Below are 24,292 nucleotides of genomic sequence, written 5' to 3' on the forward strand. Positions count from 1 at the left end.
ATGTTTTCAGTGTGTAATAACATATAATCTACATAAGAATGAAACATTTAAAAATACTTAGCACTCCCTAGGCACTAAGCTTTGTGGGTATATCAGATAAGGATCTTTGTTTGCAGGCAACAGAAAGTGACTCTGCCTGATTTAAGCAAAAAATAGAATTTATAAGGAGGAGCTCAGCCAGAAACTGAGGAAAGGCTGAAGAACTTGGCCTTTAAAAGAGCAGCAATTATGGCGGCTTTGAGAATGCAGAGAGCAGGAATGAATGGAAAGTCTTTCCAGGAAGTTGCCTCTGGGGTATATTCCATTTTCTTCCTCCTTTCCTTGTATTTGATTCAAATTCTAATTAGAAAGAGAGACCAATTGGCCTGGTGTAGATTATCAGAATACCCCTTGTCCAAGGGAGGGCAAAGAACCTTGATTGACAGTGCTACCAAGACTACTGTGATGGATGATTGGTCATGCCCTAAAGGAGGCTGTTACCAAGGATGAGGATACCAAAGGTTAGGGGCAGATGAAGGGATAAAAGCCAGGCCTGAACAAACAAAGGCAAAACAAAACAGATGGTTGGTATACCAGGGGATACAAACATTACAGAAGACACATAGAAAGCTTAAGGAGCTTGTGATACAGTTGAGTAGCCAGGAAATATACATACAGAATATTACGTAATGTCACAATATACTTCTAGCAATGAATATAAAAATTAATGGCCATTGAGATTACTTTCAGATTAGCAGGACTTCAAGAGGGAGGAATTTTTGGTGATGGGCGTGGTGGTGAGTGGTACTCATAAATTAGAAGAGAAGGATCTTGAAAGATAGGTATAATTAAGTTATACGAAGGGAAGAAGCCATAACCTTACAAGATGGGAGAACACTGGCCTTAGAACTTACATTTTAGCTTCCATTTTGCCCATCACTAGCTAAATTTTCATGGCCAAGTCACTTACTCTCTCCAAACCTGTTTCCTCATCTATACATGAGGAAATATACAGTGACCCTGGTTTATTTTCATAGGGTTGTTTTCAGGGTTAAATAAAACGATCTTTGTCACAGTACTTTGAAGAATTATAATGTTAAAAAATGGTAGTAGTTCTTTTTAATGATGGTATATGACTAGGAATAATCATGATGTGTTTGAAGATGAATTAAAAAACTACACTGCCTGGAATATTGGGTGTATGTTGGAAACAAATAACATTGGTAAGCAGGTTGTGAGAAGATTTTGAGTAATTTGTATACTAGCTTCAGTATCTTGCCTCCGTAACTTTTTTTTTTTTTTTTTTTTTTTTTACACAGTCCAGGTCTTTTATTTTCTTTACACCCATCATGCCATGAATTCATAGGGAATGGGCTCCAACAGTTCAGGCTCCTTTCCATTGGTCCTCACGAAGTGTGCTTCTCTGGGTGGAGCAGGCTGGCGCTTCAGCTGAACCCAAGTACCTTTCTCTTTGGCTTCCTTCTTTTTCTGATCATTTTCCTTCACCCGTTTCAGGAAGCTATCTCGGCTCTTAGAGTGCTTAATATGCTCGATACGCACATTAATTCTCTTGGCAAGAATCTTGCCCTTAACTTGTTTGTTTACAATGATGCCAACAGCATGCTGAGTAACATTGTAGACTCTCCCAGTTTTGCCATGGTAACATTTGTGGGGCATTCCTTTTTGAACAGTGCCCATTCCCTTGATATCTACAATATCACCTTTCTTGTAGATTCGCATGTATGTGGCCAAAGGAACAACTCCATGTTTTCTAAAAGGCCTAGAGAACATGTAGCGGGTGCCCCTCCTCTTTCCCTTTGTGTTGGTCATTTTGGCGAATTACTGGAAGATGGCGGTTCCGGCCGAAAAGCTTTTTTTTTTTTTTGAAAATCACTCACAGCCCATTTTATAACTTATGAAGGCCAAAAACCTTTGTTTTTCTGCCTTGAGTTAATATCTCCTTCACCCATACTGTGACTTTCCAGTCATTCTAGTTGGACAGAGAGACATAACAAATTATGATATGGTATAATGAAGTGTTTTTGTACAGATGTGAAATATGTCATACAAAGAACCTGAAGAAAACATTTAGTTTTACTGTGGAGAACATTTTAGATATCTAACTTTAATTTAGTAGGGTTAATAGAATAATGTAATTATGCTACTTTTTTCTAAGATTCATCATTTATATAAAGTGTATGTAACATAAAGGCCTTATTTCCTAGAGGTCATCATATGGTATTAGTGACAGAGTATTACAGATATCTTCCCAAGTATACAAAAGAAGGCATCTATCTCCCCTAGAGAAGTTGTAAGATGGAGAGTGAATTAGGTTCAATTTCAGTGCAAAATATAATGTACTGGAAAATGTGATTTGTAAGGAAAATGACTGCTGTCTATGGAAGCACAATTTAGAAATTTGTAATTCAAGAGAAAATCTATAAAAGATCTAAGCAAAAAGTTACATCTAAGTATTCTAAAAATTTTACAGTATCTAAAATCATTTTTAGCTGAAATGATGTGGATTATCTCTATCTAAACTTAGAACCTTAACATTAGAAAGTATCTAATCTAGCCCCTTCAGCCTGCAGATGAGAAAACTGACCATTAGAGAAGTGAAATACTTTGGTTGGTGTGTTGGTCAGCTTGTGCTGCCATAAAAGAATACTGTAGGCTGGGTGGCTTAAACAACAGAAATTTATTTTCTCACAGTTTTGGAGATTGGAAGTTCAAGATCAAGATGCAAGCCTGATTGGTATATGGTGAGGGCTCTCTTTCTGAATTGCAGACAGCCACCTTCTTGCTAGGTGACAGTCAGGTTCATAAAGCTGGATATAGCGACCAACTGTTTTGGTTTGCCCAGGACTAAGAGCTTTCCTGGGATTCAGGACTTTCACTACTAAAATTGGGACAGTCCTAGGCAAACTGGGACAGTTGGTCACTTTAGTTATGAAACTAGAGGTAGAGTCTTGGCCTCCTGATTATGCTTTCTCTCTTTCTCTCTCTCACCCTTTTTTTAAAAACATGTAACTGGAGCAGCTTGCCTTTCGCATTTTTATAATGTCCTTTGCTACTCTTCTTCATCTGGTTTTTACCCCTTAGCTCTTCTTCTCTGGTTACCACTACACACTGTGAGTATAATTATTATAGGACTGTTCACACTGTACTATAATTATTTTACCTCTCTTTCTCTCTAAAGACTCAGAACTCATGGAGGGTGGTTATTATTTTATTCTACATTTTATTCCCAGTGTCTATTGTATAGGAAGCCCTCAATAGATTACTATTGAATGAAAGGTAGGCAATTTGATTAAATAACAGGATTTGTTGTGAGTGTTCAACATAAGTATTAGCATTTTTTTAAGTGAGAGAATTTAGTGTCTCACAGATATAAAGAGTGTATTTTTACCAGTGAAACTATTAAATATGTAAATGTAACACTATGCTATGGTTTATTTGTAAAAACATAAAAATGTATTGTTTGCTATCAATATAAACCAAAAATTCACCCTCAAATATGGGTTAATAAATAAATATGGGACTATTAATTTAAAACCAAAGATATTGTTGAAAATAACCACTGTAGAATATACTGAAAGGCACCTTAGCAAAGGTCAGTAAATCCTGGTCACTAGTCTACACACTTGGTTGCTATGCTTTTACAGTTTAGATGTATCCTTTGTGATTCAGAGAGGTTTATTATTATTAACCCCATTTTGCAAATTAGAAAACTAAAACCCAGTGAGGTTATGAAATTTTTTTCAAGATCAGAAAGCTAGTAAATGTCCAAGTTTGGGCCTAAATCTAGGTTTTCTGTGTCCAAAACCTTGCAACACACTGCCTCTCGCTAAATTGTAACAGAAGGTTTAGTCATATGTAGCTCATTTCAAGGAACCATTACAGAACCAACTCTGCCCCTTACAGAGTACTGAAAATGGGGAAAATCACCGGTGGATTTTCTTGACTCTCCAGTAGCTTGTAAAATGAGGAATCTCTCTTTTTTATTATTCAAATTGAAATAGAAGTCATTGGAGGAATATTAATAGAAAGTTTGTCTTCCTCTAATAGATTTTAATGTATCCAGGTAGTGGAACCTATGTACTTGTAATAAAATAGCACCTAATAATCTGCATAATTATAGAGCAATCACTTGCTTTGTATGTACAAGCTCTCAGACCATATCAGTTTTGTGTAGGCAGGGTTGGCTGCTCTTCTCAATACATATTTTCTACAAATGAACATCTGTTCTCCAGAGAGATGGCTTACCCAGGATCACTCAGTATTGGAGGCAAAGTTAGAATCCCACTTTTCCTGGGACTCAAATTATTTCAGTGGCTCAAGGTAGTTTTTAGAATTTGATGATCTCTTTTGCTTCACTCAAATATGCTTTTTCCTATAAGACAGTGTATGGCATTATTTGGATTTGGGGGAGATGTGATTGATAATTTGCTGAGAAGAAAATTGCTTTGAGGGAGATAATTTGTCCTGGAACAATTCTGTGTAAGGGAAGATTAGATTCTCTGTCAAGAACAGGGTTGGATAGAATGTTAGGTCCTCTTACCAAGCTTTCCTTTTTTTCCCTGTGGGTCCTTTTAGCCTTCCTTCCTGTGGGCTCTTTGCAGCAGAGTTTTTAGCTGGTGATCTCTATGATTCACTGGTTATAATCAGTGATATAAGATCCAAAGCTACAGCAAAATACAGAGGCGCTCACTCATGTTACTTTGCATTTTAAAATGTCACCACATAAAATAGTGATACACCATATCATTCGTTCATAATTCATGACCAATAGACACAAACATCTCAAGTTAAGGGTTTGTCTGTGCCTCATTATATTACATTGAAGCAAGAACATTCACCATTGTTGACCTCTGAAATAACTAAGCACCATAGAATGACATTAAGGACAGGATATCATTCTTAATGTTAAATGGTTTTCTTTGTTCAGCTTATTTGATGGTCGACCTTTATTTAAATCCTTTGTGTTGTATTGTATTGTGCTTAATGGGTTCTCATCATTGAGAACCATTCAGTGTTGAAAAGATGAATGTTCAACTCTTGTGTGACTATGTCAGTGGTGACATTTTAGATTCAGTTTTTATAACTGTGTCAAGGGTTTTGTTTCCCGTAGTTCTTCACAAAAATCAATATACGCAAATTTGTGATTTTCAAAGAGCAAGCATTAATATTACTTAAGTCAGTAAATGCAGAAATGTTTAAATTTAAAGAACTCTAAATTTATTTGTTTAAAGAAACAATTCTCCATAAGTTTAATTTCCATATGTTATTCATTTTATGTCCTCAAGCACATATTATTAATCAGTGCATGTGGACTTGTGCACATGGGCAAATGGTAATACTGAAAGATTGCTTCAGTCATCTCATTTCTCCAGTAATCAAGATGTGTGGATACCAGCTCAGAAATCCAATCCAGAGTCCTCACCTCCAATGTCCTTCATGCCATTTAAAAATCGGAGGAAAACACAGGCTACTTCTGAGGTTCTCTTTTTAAAAATACATCCCTCTAAGAGTTGGGAACATAAGAACCCGTCTCCCTAATTTTGTAATCCCGTGAATACGCTACCATATGCTTTGAAGATTGTCCTTCAGTTTGAAAATCAGCTTTTTTTCCACTTCTAAGACGTAAGGTACCTAGTCTCTTTATATCCCTATACTATAGGGGTCTGCACATACAGATTGACTCCTTAAGTAGAAAGAAAACTTGATGAAGGTAGTGTGTGTTTCTGTCTTTAGAGGTGCTTTCTTCTAAGATAGATATCTCAATTATTCCAAATGGTCACAACATTTTCCAGATTTATGTTAATGTGGAGATGCATTGTATCTTTTTTTATTCTCTGTAGCCTACGTTACAGAATTGAGATGGGAGAAAAGACTGCTGTATCAGCAGGGATAAAACTATATGATCATGTTAGTAGGCACAGGGATTAACCTATTTTGTAGATGTACTTCAAATTGGTATAGTTATGAAAGAGTTATGTCTATGAGAATACCTTTTTTGAAATCTTGAGCTCTGATGAAAAGAAACAGACTCACACCTTTATCTTCCTACTTCCCTCTAAAAATGCAGAGTTTCCATGAGCTTATTTAAAGATTTTTCTCTAAGTTGAAATATTCATTAATTTACCTTCATTGCTGCAAATTAGTCAGCTAATACTTTAAATGTAACACTTGTTTGTTTTCTCAGAATTTGATTGCATCTGTTTAGATATTATCACATTTACAACACTATAGGTTGAGTGAAAACTTCATTATATTCCCCCAATTTTCAGTTTATTAAATTCTCTGGAGAACAGTAGTTTATAAATGTAATTTGTCTGATGCAGACTTGATTAGTATTCCTTGTCAATACAGGCTGCTTTGGAAACATTTTTTTTTCCCTCTCAATATTTTTTTCTATTTTACTTATATATGTGAAAATGTTCTGTCCTCTAAACACATACATACACACACACACACACACACACACACACACACACACCCCTCCAAGACTCTTAACTGTAATTCTTAATATTGTGATGCCTATGCTGCTAGCCCTGGTTTTAACTTCTCTGTGTTACAGTTAAATCTGCCTTCCATTAGTCTAGATAACTTGATATAAGGGGTAACATGAATATATATTGTACATACGTACACACTTGCCTTGTGGACTAGTTATGCCTAGTTACTGCACTCCCCTACGCAAACACATGATCTTTTTGATATGGAAGCGATTCCAATTTTTGAAAGTTTTATGTTAGGGGAAGGACTGAGAAAAAGGAATTAAAAGCCAGACCCAATCAAAAAGTATGTGTGTGTGTGTGTGTGTGTGTGTGTGTGTGTGTGTGTGTAGAGAGAATGAGAGTGAGAGAGAGAGATTGAGAGACAAAATAAGAGAGAGAGAATGAAGGAGTGAGAAAGTTTCAGCAATGGTTTTCGGAATTGGATGATCAGAGAGAAATAAGATTGAGTTAAATACTTCTTACATGTAAATTGACAAACTTGTAAAGAGCTTTTAAAAATGCAAAGTATGAGTTGCCATATTATGCTCCTTATCTTCTGCCAATAATAATTATTTAAAAAGCCAACAGTATATATTTGTATAGAGAACTATAGTGAGGGGTATAATTTGTTTCCAGTAGGGGACTCATGTATGGCTTTGTTTATGACTCATTAAATACAGACTCATTTCAAGGAAACAAAAACAACGAATATATCTGTATTTTCTTTCATTTTTAAAATTTTATCTTCTTACATTGATATGAAAAACACAGTCAACTTAATACTGTGCCATACATTGAAGTCATTGTGACTAAACAATAATGGATATAGTTAACTGTTCTGTTGGGTAGTATGGCTGGCAGAGATGAATAATTCTCTAGTTTATAAAAAAGCTTTTTTTTTTTTGGTTCTTGATGAGTCTCCCATATATCAGGAGTGGCAATAAATAATTTCAACACTGGAGCAGACCAAAAAAATGATGATTTATGGGACTAGCTGTAGGTCTTGCTAGGTTCACCACAAAGACTGTTTCCATAGAGGATTTAAATGAACCCAGCTGGCTTAGTATTCTGTGAATTGCTGTAGTCATTTTCTGAGTTTAATCTTATGACTGATTTTGTAATTCTCACAGTGGGGGAAAGTTGACAACATGAACAGCATTTAGTGAATATAATTAGGAAGCTTGAAGACAAATGCCTTTTTACTCTATAAAAGCTTTGCTCAAAGGGGATTTCGACCCTGTATGAGACTGTTGTTCAAAAAAATGTGGCTACTGTGACTGAATGTGAGTGATTATCTTACAAACTGATTTTCCTGTCCAATGAAACCATACTAATGAAGGCATGGCAGAACTTTAAGAAGGAGGGCTGATGACCATGGAAGGGGGTTTATAAGCACTTAATATTCAAATAAAACTCTGAACATCCAATTATCCCTATGATAATTTTAGGGAATCTAAGAAGTATTTATATACATATAAATACATTTTAGCTAGTATTTGGGCAGCAAGTTGGCTACATTTATTGATTATTTTCTGCGGAGCCCTGTGCTAGATGCTTTGCAGGGATGAAGAGAAATAAAACATATGTCTCTAGTCCTTGAGGGCCTGGTGAGCTAGTTGCCAAATACAGAACATTGTAATACTAAAACAAGAGACAGGGAGGAAAATAGGGAGAAATGGGGTGGAGGGCAGGGGGGAGATGGCTTTTATATAATAGCACACATGAAAAATAATCTGTGTTGCTATAAATACTGGTTAACTAACTACAAAATAACAAAGTACTCTGTTATTTATATGATAGCCCATACTATAAAGCTGCCCCCCTCTTCTTTAGAAAGGAAAAGCACAATACCAGCCTTATTTACAACATGTGCTTTACTTCTCTCCCACAAACCAAAGCTTAGATTTTGTTTTTCCTGACTTCTGTCATGGGGACGAGCATACAGACTTGCCATTCATTTTATTTCATCTTTTTTTTTTTTTTTTTAAATCTGCATTCTCAGAATACTCTCTTGCCTTTTATGGTACAGTAAGAGTATCTTTAAAACTGCTTTTCATAAGTTTCTACCTGCTTTCTATAATTAGGTCTTATTATTTTTAAAATTTTGGACAAAATTAATCAGTACCTGTTCAAAAACAGTAATATAATGGTACCACTGTATGACTGTTATGTGTCTGTACCCTTCCTTATTCGCTAATTGGACAAAAAAAAATCAAGTAATATTTCTTTCAACAAGAGAATGTCCTGAGATTTTTCAGATAAATTAAATAAGAATGAAGAGTGTCACTGTTTAATGCTCTGTGTGAGGAATCACTCTTTGGAATCCAAGCGACTTAGTATGAGGAAATATAAGCTATTCAGAAGTTGACTATTTAGAAAAAGGAACTGAATCTACAAGCAAATGACTAGATACTTATATTATTTTTTTAAAAATTTTTATTGAAATATAGTTGATTTACAATGTTGTATTAGTTTCAGGTGTACAGAAGAGTGATTCAGTTATACGTATATGTTTATATATTCTTTTTCAGATCCTTTTCCCATGTATATTATTACAGAATATTGAGTATAGTTCCCTGTGTTATACAGCACCAGTCCCCAAACTTTTTGGCACCAGGGACCGGTTTCGTGGAAGACAGTTTTTCCACGGACCGGGGATCGTGGTGATGGGGATGGTTCAGGCGGTAATGCAAGCGGCAGGGAGCCCTGGGGAGTGGCAGATGAAGCTTTGCTAGCTGGCCGCCCGCTACTCATCTCCTGCTGTGTGGCCCCGTTCCTAACAGGCCAAAGACCGGTACCAGTTTGTGGCCCAGGGGTTGGGGACCCCTGCTATACAGTAGGTCCTTGTCGGTTGTCTATTTTATATATAGTAGTGTGTATATGTTAATCCCAAACTCCTTATTAGATACTTATATTAAAACAGAATATTTTACTTTGGAAACCTGGGCTGAAGGAAGTTGAGAAGCATTGTAAGCTATTCAGAGATTTGGGGAGAGATGCTGATGTACGATTCCAGGGATTTTTCATCAGCCACAGCCTGGTTCATTCAAATCTTTTTATGTTTACAAGTTTCAGCTTTCATGAAATATATGAGAAATATAGAGAAAGGCCTGGGTACTTGTCAGTTTCTGAAAGCATCTCCATAGGACTTTTGTTGGTTTGTTGTGTTAATTATTTCAGAAGTAAAATATGTTCACAATCAAGAGAGATTTGAACTTAACCTGTAATTTTTTAAAGTAACTTAAGTAAAATATAATTGACATACAATCAAATTGACTCATCTTTAAGTATACAGTCTGATGAAATTTGTTATTTGTATATACTGCAATCAAGGCACGAAACAGTTCTATCAACCTGTAGTTTCTTCATGCCCCTTTGCAGTCAATCCCCATTCCCAGCTCCAGGCAACCTCTTATTTGCTTTCGGTCACTATAGTTTTACCTTTTTCTAGAATTTCATATGAATGAAATCATCCAATAATGCAGTCTTTTGTGTTACTTTGTATTTGGTGTGGCTTTCACTCAGCATAATATTGTGGCATATATCAGTAGTTCATTTTTATTACTGAATAATATTCCACTGTATGCATATACCACATTTTTATTCATCAGTCGATGGACATTTGGGTTGTTTCTACTTTGTGTCTATTACAAATAATGCTGCTCTTAATATTCATGTACAAGACATAAATTTCTTTTATCTTGGGTAAATACCTAGGACTGGGAGTGCTGTGTCTTATGGAAAGTAAGGTTTAATTTTAAAAGATACTGTTTTCCAAAATGCCTGTACCATTTTGTATTCACACCTACAATTAAACCACAATGAGATATCATTTCATACCTGTGAGATGGGCAAAATTTTAAAAATTCTGATAATATCAAGTATGACTGAGAATATGTGTCAAGGGGAACTCCTGGTGAGAATGTAACTTGGTACCTCTATTTTGGAAAACAATTTGGTAAGATTTAGAAATGCTGAAGATACAATAACCAGAAATGCAACTCCTAGTGTATTCTCTAGATAAGCACTTACATAAGGACTCTGGAGACATGCGCAAGAATAATCACTCTGTAGACATGTAAAGAAATAATCACTATCAATAGAGTAAAAAGACAACCCACAGAATGGGAGAAAGTATTTGTAAATCACATATCTGATAAAGGATTAATATCCAAAATACATAAAGAACTCCTACGACTGAACAACAACAACAACAAAACACAAGCAACCTAATTCAAAAATGAGCAAAAGATTTTAATAGACATTTTTCTAAAGAAGATGGCCAATGAGCACATGAAAATATGCTCAACATCACTAATCATTAGGGAAATGTGAATCAAAACCACAATGAGATACCACTTCATATCCATTAGGATGGCTACTATCTAAAAAAACAGAAAACAAAAGTGTTAGAGAGGAAATGGAGAAATTGGAACGCTTGTGGATTGGCTTGTGTGAATGTTAAATGGTCCAGCCCCTGTGGAAAATAGTATGGTAGTTACTCAAAAACTTAAACATGGAATTACCGTATGATGCAGCATTCCACTTCTGGATGTACACATAAAAGAATTGAAAGCAGAGACTTGAACACATATTTGTATACCAGTATTCATGGCAGCATTATATTCACAATAGCCAAAGGTGTGAGCAACCTGTGTCCACTGACAGATGAATGGATAAGCAAAATGTGGTATATACATACAAAGGGATATTATTCAGCCTTTAAAAAGAAGGAAATTCTGGTATATCCTACAGCACGGATGAACCTTGAAGACATTACGCTAAGTGTAATAAGCCAGACACATTAGGACAAATATTGATAATTCCACTTAATTGAGGTACCTAGAATAGACAAATTAATAGAGACAGAAAGTAGAGTAGTGGTTGCTAGGGGGTGGGGAGGGGAAAGGGGGATGGGGAATTACTGTTTAATGGGTACAGAGTTTCAGTATGGGAAAAAGTTCTGGAGATGGACAGTGGTGATGGTTGCACAGCAGTGTTGAATGTACTTAACACCACTTTACTGTATACTTAAAAATGCTTAAAATGGTAAATTTTATTTTATGTGTATTTTACTATAATAAAAGAATGTTCACGGCAGCATTATCTATAAGAATATCAGTAATAATGACTCCCCCACCCCCCAAAAAAAGGAAACTAGATAATGGAAATGGTCAACATGGGACTGTAACTAAAATTAATTATTTTCATGTGGTGGAATAATATACAGTCATGAAAACAAGTGAATGGACGTAGCTAATTATGTAACTCACCCCTAAATAGCTGCTCCTCGGATTCTAATTATGCCAGATTCTAATTATACTTTAGCAATATTACATATCTTGGGCCTTAAAGGTTGTTCTTAAATAGCTAAAACCACTAGTGTTGCACCTCCAAATGTCGTTTATTTACACTGTATATAGATAGCAAGATCAGTTCTATACACCCATTTGGTGGTGGTGATAATCTTTAAAGCTATGTACAGAAAAAAAACCCCAAAACTCTTCCACCCACTCTCAAACCTCATGCATATAAAACAGTTTTGTTAAGTAAAATCCTCATGACAATAAAAGTCACAAGTTTTAGTTAAATGCTTAAACCATTTCTGAGAGAAACCACTGAAGACCTTAGGGATAGTCATGCTTGTAAACTATTTCTATACCAATTTAGAATAACTTGATTTTGTTAAAAACCATTCTCAGAAGAACTTCTATTTGGTAAGCCTCCTATAGGCAGGTTGATTAATTAAGAGCAGTTGAAAGTGCCAGACCAGCTTTTCTTTTTAAAGTATAGACATAATTCATTAATTCTTTCTGGCCTTTCCTCAAATAAGGACAAAATGGTTGTTGATTTGCCACTGGTGCTGGCTACTTCAGGCTAATGCATATGCAGGGTATTCTCCTTGAATGCATAAGTAGGGCTAGAAGGGGAAATGGTGAGAGGTGGAGCAGGAAGAACAGGAAAGCAAAATTTGTCTTCTCTGGGAAACTCACATCACCACTGTCCTGCTGGGCCTGGAGGTGGCAATTGAGATGAATCCTTATGCCATTTTAATGTTGTCATGGTTTCAAGTTTAAGCTCTCCTTTCACAGATTGCTGCCATAAATTAAGCTAACAAGTGTAAAACTCTTAAATTGCTTGATTTTTACACAGTTGATATCATCTGTTCCCTTTTTATTGGAAGTACCACTTAATACCCAAATCAAGAGCATAAAAAAGGAACAGTCAGGCCTACATAAAGAATTAAGACATCTTTCTACTATAGATTACATTTGGCTGAATTAGCGTCAGCCCTGGTCATGTAGTACCCAGAAAAGCATTTTGGGTGAGAGTTAGAAATAAAGCCAGGAAAGCATGTATGAAACCTGTCTGGTCTCCGCTACAAAGCTAATGTCTTTATGGTAATTGCAATCCTTAAAAATACATTATCTTTCTCAATGTTATTGCAGCGTGTGGTGGTGTTGAAGAAGGCAATAATTTGTAAACAACCCTTGGCAGAGAGCACAGAACTTAATTTTGTTTAAATAAAGGAGACAAACATTAGAATTCATGTGCTGTACCAAGACTGGCATGCAGTAGTAGTTGTTTTGGTATATGCACTGGAGCATTCCTGATTGCTTAAATATTAACTGTTCCATGAATATACAAATATAATAGGGAAAAAAGGAGCCATGATTAGGGAAAATTTTTGCTAAAGGAACTGAAGTTGAATGATCTGATCGTATTGATAATCTAGGTGGGTTTATTCCATTGATTCAACCAGATTCCTTCACTGCATTTCACTATCTCCTTTCCTTCTAAGGACAATTCGATGTAAATGTGGATCATGTGGCATTGCTATCTGTCAGAACCCTTTTCTTGACACAGAGGGATTAGGCAATTCTGGGTTTTCCTGAGTAAAGGACCTGTTGATAAGTTTGCTGAATTTCATGTGGCCATTTGTATAAACACCAGGGGAAAAAGGAGGGGATGTGTCTAGAAAGGCCTTCCTTCTGATACAGTCTAGAGACATGGACTTTTATCTCACATTGAAGTTTTTTCTATTTTTATTGAAGTATAGTTGCTGTACAGTATTATGTAAGTTACAGGTGTACAATATAGTGAGTCACAATTTAAAAAAAAATTTAATGGCCATACTCCATTATAGTTATTATAAAATATTGGCTGTATTCCCTGTGCTGTACAGTATATCCTTGTAGCTTATTTGATGCAAAACAATTTGTACCTCTTAATCCCCTACTCCTATCTTGCCCCTCCTCCCCCTTCCCTCTCCCCACTGATAACCACTAGTTTATTCTCTAAATCTGAGTCCACTTCTTTTTTGTTATATTCACTACTTTGTTGTATATTTTAGATTATATCACATTGAATTTTTAATACTCTTAGACCTGCTTAAATGTGTCCTGAAAATTTTCCTTAAGTAACATCCACTCTGCCTTACCACGGCATTTCTTACAATCTTTACATGAAAATCAGTTTCATCTCTGATAAATATTCATTCTACAGCAATTCATGCAAGAAAACCTGGTGTTTATCCTGCACATTCTTGCTTCTTCTGGAAGAGAATATTTTCTGGCAGCTGGCTGAATATTTGCTTGTTTAGTCATTCTGAGAATTCTCTGGGCCACTCTGCAAGTTGGGTGTAAGATTTCTTTAGCTGGGGGCATACGCTACACAGCTTTGTTCCTGCATAATGTGCGGTAACGCAGGAACACATTCTGACTCTTGGCCTTCCACCGCAAATGCTGTTGCCGACATTGGAAATGCAGCATCAGAATGTGCCTGTGTCATGGACAGGGATGATGCGTCCCCCCCTTTGCCCTCTTTCTCTTTACATTCACCCGCTGTTGTCTGATCTCTGTAGGTTCATACGAAGAAACTCTGTTTCACGTATGGGTCACGGTGTTTGTCTACTTAGAGCCAGTACACATTAGCCCGGAAATTAGGACTGGTGAAATACATTTGCAAGGCAGGACTTTTTAGGGAAAGCATTGAACCCTGATGTCTGCAACTGACATTTGTTATCCTGATTCAAAAATTCTTGAGTAAATATTTAAACACTAATTCAGATTTGCCAGTAAGAAGTGAGTTTGCAGCTTGAGTTAGAGTTGGAAGGCGTAAACGATCTCCTGGGTTATCTAGTCCATCACTCTGCTAATACAGAGTAGACAAGACACACTGCAACATCATGTGAGTGTATTTTCAATACAGTTTTAGGTGAAGGATGAGGGACGGTTTAAAAGACTTATGAACAGTGTATTTAGAATCTTCACAGCATGGGACATACTGTTCGGGTCACCTACTCTTAGATAAGTAGATGGTAAATTATTGATACAAATCAGTCTCATTTTTAATGTAAATTAAGAACATTCAGAGTGATTCTGTCCTTCAGATGCCACAGATTGCTAGTCTGCTCCTCTCTAGTTTTGAATTGACACTAAGCTTTGAAATCATATCGGCACTTCAACTTTTTATATGTGAAAGTAATTATGAGAGGCCCAAGCAAGCTGTGGACAATTGCCAAGCATCTTCTTGCCTGGAAATTTCCTTCAAAGAAGTCTAGTGGTTCTCAAACTTCAGCATGCCTCAGAATCACCTGGAGGTGCTATCAGAATTTTTTGGCCAGTATATTAAATCACATATTGATGGACTCTGCCCTCAGAGTTTCTTATTCGGTCAATTTGGTGTGTGGCCCCCAAATTTGCATTTCTGTCAAGTTCACAGGTGATGCTGATACTGCTGGTTCAGGGACCACGGTTTGAGAACCAGTGAAATAGTCAATGTCCGTCCATTTTCCTTTCTCATGATTTTTAATTCTTATTTCTTCCATTGCCTGATCCCCACAGGCCTAATTATGCTGAACGTATTCGGTACAAATAATCATAATAACCTTCCTTACTAGCCTCCCCATTTTCCAGCTGCCAGCTCTGCTGCCCCCTTTATTATCTAGTTATTTGTTATCCATAATCAATATTTTGAATAAATTACGTTACATGTTACCTCCTCTTTCTGGCTGTCCATTGTTTTTAAGTCTGCACCCCTGGCACTGTATTGAAACTGTGCTTGAAGGTCACCGAAGATTTCATCAAGTCAGTCCTCATTATCTTTGGCCTCTCTGTAGCATTTGTTCATTCAACAAACATTTCCTGAACAAAATTGATGTATTCCTCTTTCTTAAGGAGTTCACAATTTGGTAGGTGAGACTCCTTGCGTAAACAAAATTATATATTGTGGAATAAACCCTGTAACTAGAGTATATATAAGGCACTATGGGAAAACAAAAACAGAATTTATTAATTCTGTTCAGGAAAGTTAAGAGAGGATCATTAGCACCGCTCTCCCTGAATGACCTGGCCCCTCAACTCGCATCACCTTCATCATCCATGACACTTAATTCAGTCCACTATGCATTAGACACCCAGTGTACATAAGTTACCATGTTGTGTTCTGGCACCAGCTCTTATTATCTGTTTACCTAGGTCAAGTTACTTAAGCACTCTAAACCTGGTCCCTTACCTATAAAATGGGCTTGTTAATAACTAAGTAACTGAATTCTTTTGAGGATTTTTTTAAAAAGGTGACCCATATAAAACACTTATCAAAGTGTCTGGCCCATAAGCACATGACAGATGGGTTAAAAATATTCGTTCTCCTCTGCCTTAAAGGAGGTACAGGCTACTACCACCTGATGAAGGAAGAAGGCATTTAAGGTCAGGAAGAGCATAAGAAAATGGGTGGAAACCTTCATCCATCCGTGCATTCAGTAAATATGTATTAAGTGCCTGTTATGCGCCAGCCATTGTTCTAGTTGCTGAGTGTATGAAAGTGAACAAAGCAGACAAAAGAAAAAAATACCCTGTACTTGTGTAGCTGACATTGTAGCAGAGAGAGACAGACAATAAATAAATAAATAGGGTACATAGTATATTTGTGATAATTGCTATGGAGAAAAATAAAAGAGGTAAGAGGTGTTTTGAGAGTGGACTGCAATTTTAGATAGAGTAGCTAGGAAAGACCATAATGAGAAAGTGACTTTTGAGTATAGATCTTGAAAGATGGGAAGGAACTAGGCATGCAGGTGAGTAAAAGCAAAACCTTCCAGGCAGAGAAAAAGCACACGCACAGACTCTGAGTAAGACACATGCCTGGTGAATTCAAGGAGCAGCAGAATGAAGGCCAGCATTGTTGAAGGGGGCTGCTGAGGGATACTAGCTAGAGATGAGATCTCAGTGGTAATGGGGGACCAGACCACAGAGGGACTTTTAGGTTATGGTAATGACTTACTCTGTGTGAAGATGGGAAGCTAAAGTAGCCTCTCATCACTTCTAATCTGGATGATGATCATGGTCATGATAATACATTATCTTATTCAATTCTACAAGTATTATCTAATGCCCATTTTATGGATGAGAAAGCTGAGACATAGAGTGTTTAGGTCACTTGCCCAAGGTCACACAACTAGTGAATGGTAGAGTCAAGGTTCAAACCCAGTTCTGTCTGAATCCAAAGTCTGTGCTCCATAACTGTTCTGTTTAGAAATGTGAACTTTATTATATGAGTTGTAGAGAACCATTGGATTTTTTGAAGGAAGAGAGTGACGTGATCATACGGATGTTTAAGAAGCATTATTAGGTGAAATCATATAGGATAAAATGAAGCAGAGAGGGTGGAATGGCCATGACCACCTTCTCATAGATTAGCTCCACATAGCTACCTACCACTTATGTTTAAAAAATGAACTGCCATCTCCTTCCCAAAGCCAGCTTACTCTAGAGTTATCGCTTTCCTTATCATTGACACAATACAACCATTCTTTTAATCACCAGAACTAAAAACTTTTGGAGTCTTTGATTTTTCCCTTTCCCTCATCCCAGGTATTTCTTTTCAGTGACTTAATCCTGTTTGTCTTCACAACGTGTCTTGAATTTGTCCTTTCTCTGCCTTTGTTTACATGTACCATAGTTATCATTTTAACTATATCAGTCCTTGACATTTACCACCAAATTACTCTCCTACGTCATCTCCTTTCTGTATAATTTTGTGTTGTCTCCTAAATTCTGGGTTCCCTAAGGCTTTGAAAGTACCATGCATTGTTTATCTCTGATCCCTAGTGTCCAGCCCACAGTGGATCATCGAATGTACTTCTACATTCATAATTGCTTTGCTCCTGTCTCCCCTTATAAACGTATAGTGCTTCATTTCCCAAGGGGCACGTTGTAACTTTATTCTGGCATTCACTCTCACATAACTCTCAACAGATATGGTGTCCTGGAAGAGTCAGGGCTTTGGGGTCAGTCTCTCTGTATATATATATATGTATGTACACACACACACTTAACAAGAGTAGAGTTGAATTTAGAAGTATTGCTCTATAGCCCACGCAAGTGGAGAGAAATCTTCATTCAGAAAACATTGATTGCCTCCCTAGTATGTCCTAGCATGCTCCTAGGTACCATGGATAATAAAAATTAGTAAAACAGGGTCTCTTCCCTTGAAAGAGCTCATACTGACTGGAAGAAGCTACTGTGTTGAAGTGTTTATAGTGAAGGAATATGGCAAAGGAAGGCATCAATTACTCCTTAGAGGAGTCTTCAGAAAGGAGGGGGTAGTTGAGAAGTCTTGAAATTTGAGTAGGTATTCACTTGGCAGATAGAAAAAAAAAAAAAAAAGAGGAGGGTCTAGAGAGAGAACAAGATGTGCAAAAGCACAGTGGTATGACATTGCATGGTATGTGCAAGCAGTTGTAATCAGACTGAAGTGAAGGGTAGGCACCAGGAAGCAGCAGGAGACACATTAGAAAGGTAGGCAAGGGCCAGCTCTCAAAGGGCCTTAAATGTAAAACCAAGAAGTTTGTGTGCTTTTCTAGTAGCTGAAGGGAGACTTTGCAATGGAAACTTTGAATGGGTTCTAATCATCCTAACAAAATTCAACATTTGAAAACTAACATCTGTGTGGTGATGTTAAATGAACTGAAATTGTTTGATTTAAGAGAACAGGACACCTGAGAAGGGAGCTTTCACTCTCTGAGGTGGTTATACAGAGGATAGCAACCAGTTATTTTCAGTTTCCACTGACGACAGAGCAAGAAGAAATAGGCTTAAGATCTCAGTAGCAGGGAAAATTACCTACAGAAGGGGTCCTTCGCAGAAAGATTGTGTGTGACTGACGTAGATGATTAAAATGTTGTTTGCTCAGCCTCTCTGGCTGTGTGCTGGCTTCTGTGTGTTCAAACCGCCTGATTTCAAAAACAGGGCAGAGACTGCAGGTTTTCAGGCTTGAATGAGAGTATTCAAAATAAAAAAATCTTTTACAAGGCAATTAGTTATTCAGATATTTTGCTATCTGCCTAACTGAAGTTTTGGAAATGTATTTGAACACATCACATATAAATATTATCTTTCATAGTATAGCACTCCTGTTTATTAGAAAAAAAGAAATGATCAGAATTTGCTAGAGAAATAGGTGTTAATTTGTTAAAGGTATTTTGTATTCATGTACCATTTCAGAAAGTTATTAAAGATTAGGTAGATACAGTTAGTATAAATTCAGTTATTAATCTTTATGTGTAACATTTATTGGTCAGAGGATTATAATTAAAATCGCTATATGGTTTATTAACTGATGGCACTTTATCAGTGAATATAGTGAATTACTCTTTTTTTTGTTATCATTCGTTGATAACTCACCTTATTAAGATATTATAAAATGTTAGTTTTTTCAAATAATTCCAATTTCTGGAACTACTGTTTCTGTTTTTATTGTTTGGAAATATATACAAGACAGAGGATTATAGGGTGACCATTTTGTTCATCCTCTTGCATGTTATAAAGAGAAGTCCTATATCTATCTCATACCCCTGCCTAACTGTTGCTGGTGAGAGGGAAAGCACAGTCTAGGATGCAAAATGGCACTTGGCTGCTGGCTGGAGTGAACCTTGAAATGCTTACGGAATAGCTACCAGTGAGACTCTGGCAATCTGGACAAGTATTATTGGAATATTTGATGTTAATGTAAAAATAACATAATTTTGAGTTAACCAGATATCAAAGGGAAAACAATTTTATTTCTTAATAAACTAACCCAAACACTTTGGAAGTGATTTTGAACATACTCAGATTAGATTACCTTTGTACTAACCCAAGAGATGTCTATATCCAGCTAGTACACTTGGAAGGGCAAATTATTGCATAAATGCCATTAGCCATTAGAAGTGATGAAGGTGAATGTTCTTAATTGCCTTCTGTACTTGACATCGAACCACACAATAGGTCCTGAGAGAGATGATGGCTAACGTGTGAACTGTGTAGATGTGGTAAGAGAGACTGAAGACATGATAATACAAAGTAAATATACTTTAATAAGTAGAAATGCTTTGCCTTTATATTTTAATATTATATATTCATTTGTTTTTGACCACGCCGCACGGCTTGCAGAACCTTAGTTCCCCGACCAGGGATCAAACCCGGGCCCACAACAGTGAAAATGCCAAGTCCTAACCACTGGACTGCCAGGGAATTCCTTTATATATATATTAACTATATATATAATATATATATTCATTTTTAAATGATTGGTCTAAGTGTCATGCACATAAAGAAAAATTTAGAAGACCACATATTCCCTGCCAGTTTGAAACCTTAAGATGGACTCCTGATGTGAGGTTATGTAAAAAATAAATATTGCAATACAAATTTAGCAGTTTGTCTACCATACCAAGATATTTCTCAGCTTGACAGGATAGGCACCTGGCCATCTTTGTCCCCGCTTTGAAGGGAATGTTACAATTCTAAAAAAATACATGCATACTCTGTCTACCACTCTTTCTGATTTTGACAAAGATATTTAATAGTTAATGGTATAAATGTTATGCAGTGTTTATCTTTTAAAAATGTAACCATTGACTCTACTAAACTTTTTAACAGGAATTAAAGTTATGGCCCTCCTTCTGGATAAATATTTATCAAATACAGTTTCTGAAAATTAAGCACTTATAAGCATGCATGTCAAAAAGGAAATTTTTAGATCACCCAGAAGATTGCCATATGAGCACAGTGCTATTTTTGTGTTTTCCTTTCTTGTATTCACCATGTGCATTTAAAAAAAAATTATGATATACTTGTACAATTTAGTGTCCTAAAAAATTGGGTGGGTTTTTGTTGTTGGGGTGTGTGTGTGTATGTGTGAATAATTTGTTTCCATAGAATTCACAAAATATAGATCAATTTCCTTTCCTTTAGGAAGATATGCCTTCAGTTTCCCTAAGCTCCTAATGTTTTTAGGATTTTAGGATTTAGGAATTCAATTAATTTGTAAGAAAAAAAGAAAATGTTTATTTCCTTATTACTTGGAATATTCAGCATACTCTGAAGGGGATGCACTTTGTGAACATATAACACTGCAATCTCGGGTAAAGACCTCTCTTTAGGAAAGTGAACCTCCCATTGATTCTTCTACAGCTGCAAGCCTTACTTAAGACAAGTTGCCCTTGAGGTTTCTGTTGCTTTTTGTTCTTATAGCTCGTTCTTGAATTGTGTCATTTCAACCTTGCAGTACTTCAAAGTGTTTGGTGGATCAGCACACTAATGCAAAATTTTAAATATTTTACCTACATGGGATAAATAGTAATCCCAGAAATTCTAAAATAAATCATTGTGGCCACTTCAGTTATCAGCATCATGCTTCCTGTGGCTGTTTGTTTTGAGCCTGAAGACTAACATTTCTTTTAAGTTGTTCATATCATTGGAACGTAACAGTTGTTAGAAAGCTGTAGCACAAAAAGTATGGGACTGATTGATTAAATACGATTTTTTTTCCTTAGACACTAAAACAATAAGGATTAAATTACTCTGTAATTACCTAAATATCCTCCACAGCCTTTTCATAAACCTATTTGCAAAGAATATTCATTTATTCTAAACAGTAATCCTTAAAGCTGAAAACCCCAAATCAGTATGAACATCAGTGGACAAACCCATCATCTAAGGATTATAGACTTATAACATCCAATAGAATGAGAAAAGTTGATACTTTATACCGTATTTATCCTTTGTTTTTAAGTAAATCCTTGATTTCATTTGCAGCTTAGTCTAGTATGAGAGTTATATTAAAGAAAACACTTGGATTCTCATCATAGATTTTTTTTGGTCCTATACTTTCAAGACTTTTATCATTCTAACCACAGCATCCCTTTTCTAGTGTCTCTGAAAAGAAGATACAATGTGTAGGCAGACAAATAAAATTTGACATATTATCACGATTGTGTGGTCAGATTCTGTTTATAAATCAGCGTAAAAAGCCTTCAGTTATTCTTTTTTGATGGCCCATGCAAGTAAACGAGGGTAAAATGTGCTTGCTCTTTTACATTAATTTGCATCAACAATGGCCAGAAATAAATATAACCTCACAGACGAATCCAGCTTTCAAGAATATATTTCTGTGATAAAGCAAAGAACAGAATGCTGATAACATAAACACACATTCACTTGGACTATTATTATCAATACTTAAGTGAATGTTCTTTTCTCATGAAAAGGATAGTTCATTTTGCCATAATAATCTAGACATTTTAAGAAATACGGATTAATGTTTAATTTTTTACTTTTTTCGGTCATCTTTCTGTCTTTTAAAATGCGGAGTTCATTTTAAAATCCAGAGCACTGTCGCTAGACCCCAGTAGGAACTACCCCAGACATTCAAAAAAATTTTTAATTAGTTACAATGAATTGAGTTCATTTATTCATTTATTTCTCTTGTTTAAGAAAAAGTCTCTCGGGCTTCCCTGGTGGCGCAGTGGTTAGGAATCCGCCTGCCAATGCAGGGGACACGGGTTCGATCCCTGGTCCGGGAGGATCCCACATGCCCATGGAGCAACTGGTCCCATGCGCCACAACTACTGAGCCTGCGCTCTGGAGCCCGTGGGCCACGGCTGCTGAGGCCCGTGCGCCCAGAGCCCGTGCTCCCCAATGGGAGAGGCCACCGCAATGAGGGGCCCACGCACTGAAGGGAAGAGTGGCCCCCGCTCGCCAGAACTAGAGAAAGCCCGCGTGCAGCAACAAAGAGACCCAACTCAGCCAAAAATAAATAAATAAGTAATGATAATTTTAGAAAAAGAAAAAGTCTCTCTCTATATATTATTAAAAAATACTAAAAATATTGTCGTTATTCCATTCCAGATCCGAGATACTAAATCAGCAGATCAAAAGACAACCCTCTTGCATTTTATTGCTGAAATTTGTGAGGAAAAATACCGGGATATCCTGAAATTTCCTGAAGAACTGGAACATGTAGAAAGTGCAAGCAAAGGTAATTGATTTGTAACTGCTTTGAGACTACATCTTGTCTAAGTAAATATTTTAAACGGTAGGATTAAATAATCTATAAGCATTAATCGTAATTTTTATTTGGTTACTGATATAAGAAAAGCAGGAAGATAGTTTCCATTAGCTTATATTTGACAGCATAGTGTGTTTTAATGACCTGCTTTTGACCGACTTTATTTTTTAGCGCTTCTAGGTTATTGAAGCTTTCATATCTCTGATCAAATAGTGTATTTGTTCATTTCATAAATACTTAAGTGTATATTATTTGCAAAGGAACCATACTCTGGGGCTGTTGGTGATATCAAAATGATCGTGAGATAGTTCTTGCTTGAATGTGTTTAAAATCTAGAAGGGAAGAAAAGACATATACACAAATACTTTATAAAACAAAGATGAATTTGAGAAGTGCTACAGGAAAAGATAATGGACTGTGGTTTAGATGAGAGAGAAAGAACCTTTGAATGGATAGATAAGAGGAGGCCAACAGGGTGAAGCACGAGAATAGGATTTTTACTGACATGGAAAAGGGGTATGCTGTCCAGAGAGCAGACAATATGAGAAGGCACAGTGGTGGAATGTGTTAGGATGGTGAAAGAGTCATTGACTGTCAGGCTGAAGCAGTAAGGTAGCCATTTCAGAGACTTCAGTGTCATGCTAAGCAGTCTGATCTTGATGAGGTAGGTGGCAGGGCATCACTGAAGGACCAGAATGGGCAGAACCTGGCACCCGTGAAGAACAGGGGAGGAGGAACAAAAATGTCTCCAAGACTTGAATTCGAATGGATTAGCTTTGTTGGTTAGTAAGTACTGTCTACTTTTAGAAGAGGCTGAAAAGTGAAAGAAAGGAGGAAGGGTCAAGGAAACATTTTTTGAAAGTAAGATGACGTATGTGGAGAAGTACATTTTTCCTCTTGGATAAGAAGAGTAGGCCATAAATCTTATATTTGAAACTGCACTATAGTAATTCTGCTTCTCTATAACTCCGAGGACTTTCAGTAAGGACTCAAAAGCATATACGTTTCCCGAGTTTATTACAAACCATATAAACCTGTTAGTGTCCTTTGAAGGAGAAAAAAAGTGTGTCTATAAAACCCAGAAAGTCGTTTGTGTAATATTGTTCAGTGGTCATCTCTGCCGGTCTGGTTGATTGTTGATCACATCCTCAACATATTTCTTGAATTTATTGAAGTTAATGAAATTTCTTTAATTCTTTTAATTTAATGAATATTATAGTTGTTGCTGTTGTCTTGTTGGAAGAGAGTAATCATAAGGGTACCTATAGTTCCTCTAGTCTCAGCCAAGTATGTATTATACTCAGTTCTATTTGTTTGTTTCCTGCGTCTGGGCTTTTGGTAAATCCTTTCATATTTTTCTTTTACAGTATCACCAACTTCTTTCTTCCTATCCATTTCAAGAGCAAAACCTCTCTGTTGTATTTTGCTTATTTCTGCTTTCGTGTAGTCTTCCTGCCATTGTATTCGAAAGACTTGCCAGA

The 24,292-nt window shown here is 36.4% G+C and overlaps 2 protein-coding genes across 5 annotated transcripts in view; one reads left to right on the top strand and one right to left on the bottom strand.

Annotated features, from left to right (window-relative positions):
• Positions 1 to 24,292, top strand: part of DIAPH2 (diaphanous related formin 2) — an 857,286-nt gene that overhangs the window by 439,352 nt on the left and 393,642 nt on the right. For all 4 annotated transcript variants that reach the window (XM_059909954.1, XM_059909955.1, XM_059909956.1 and 1 more), the window contains one exon: positions 22,652 to 22,781. In XM_059909954.1, coding sequence (XP_059765937.1) covers positions 22,652 to 22,781 — 130 coding nt within the window. The remainder of the gene's footprint in view (positions 1 to 22,651; positions 22,782 to 24,292) is intronic.
• Positions 1,280 to 1,832, bottom strand: LOC132357342 (large ribosomal subunit protein eL21). The gene has a single exon (XM_059910719.1). It carries the CDS (start codon positions 1,807 to 1,809, stop codon positions 1,327 to 1,329), a length of 483 nt encoding a protein of 160 aa, XP_059766702.1. The 5' UTR covers positions 1,810 to 1,832; the 3' UTR covers positions 1,280 to 1,326.

Source organism: Balaenoptera ricei, chromosome X, assembly GCF_028023285.1.
Source record: "Balaenoptera ricei isolate mBalRic1 chromosome X, mBalRic1.hap2, whole genome shotgun sequence".
NCBI classification, from domain to species: Eukaryota; Metazoa; Chordata; class Mammalia; order Artiodactyla; family Balaenopteridae; genus Balaenoptera; species Balaenoptera ricei.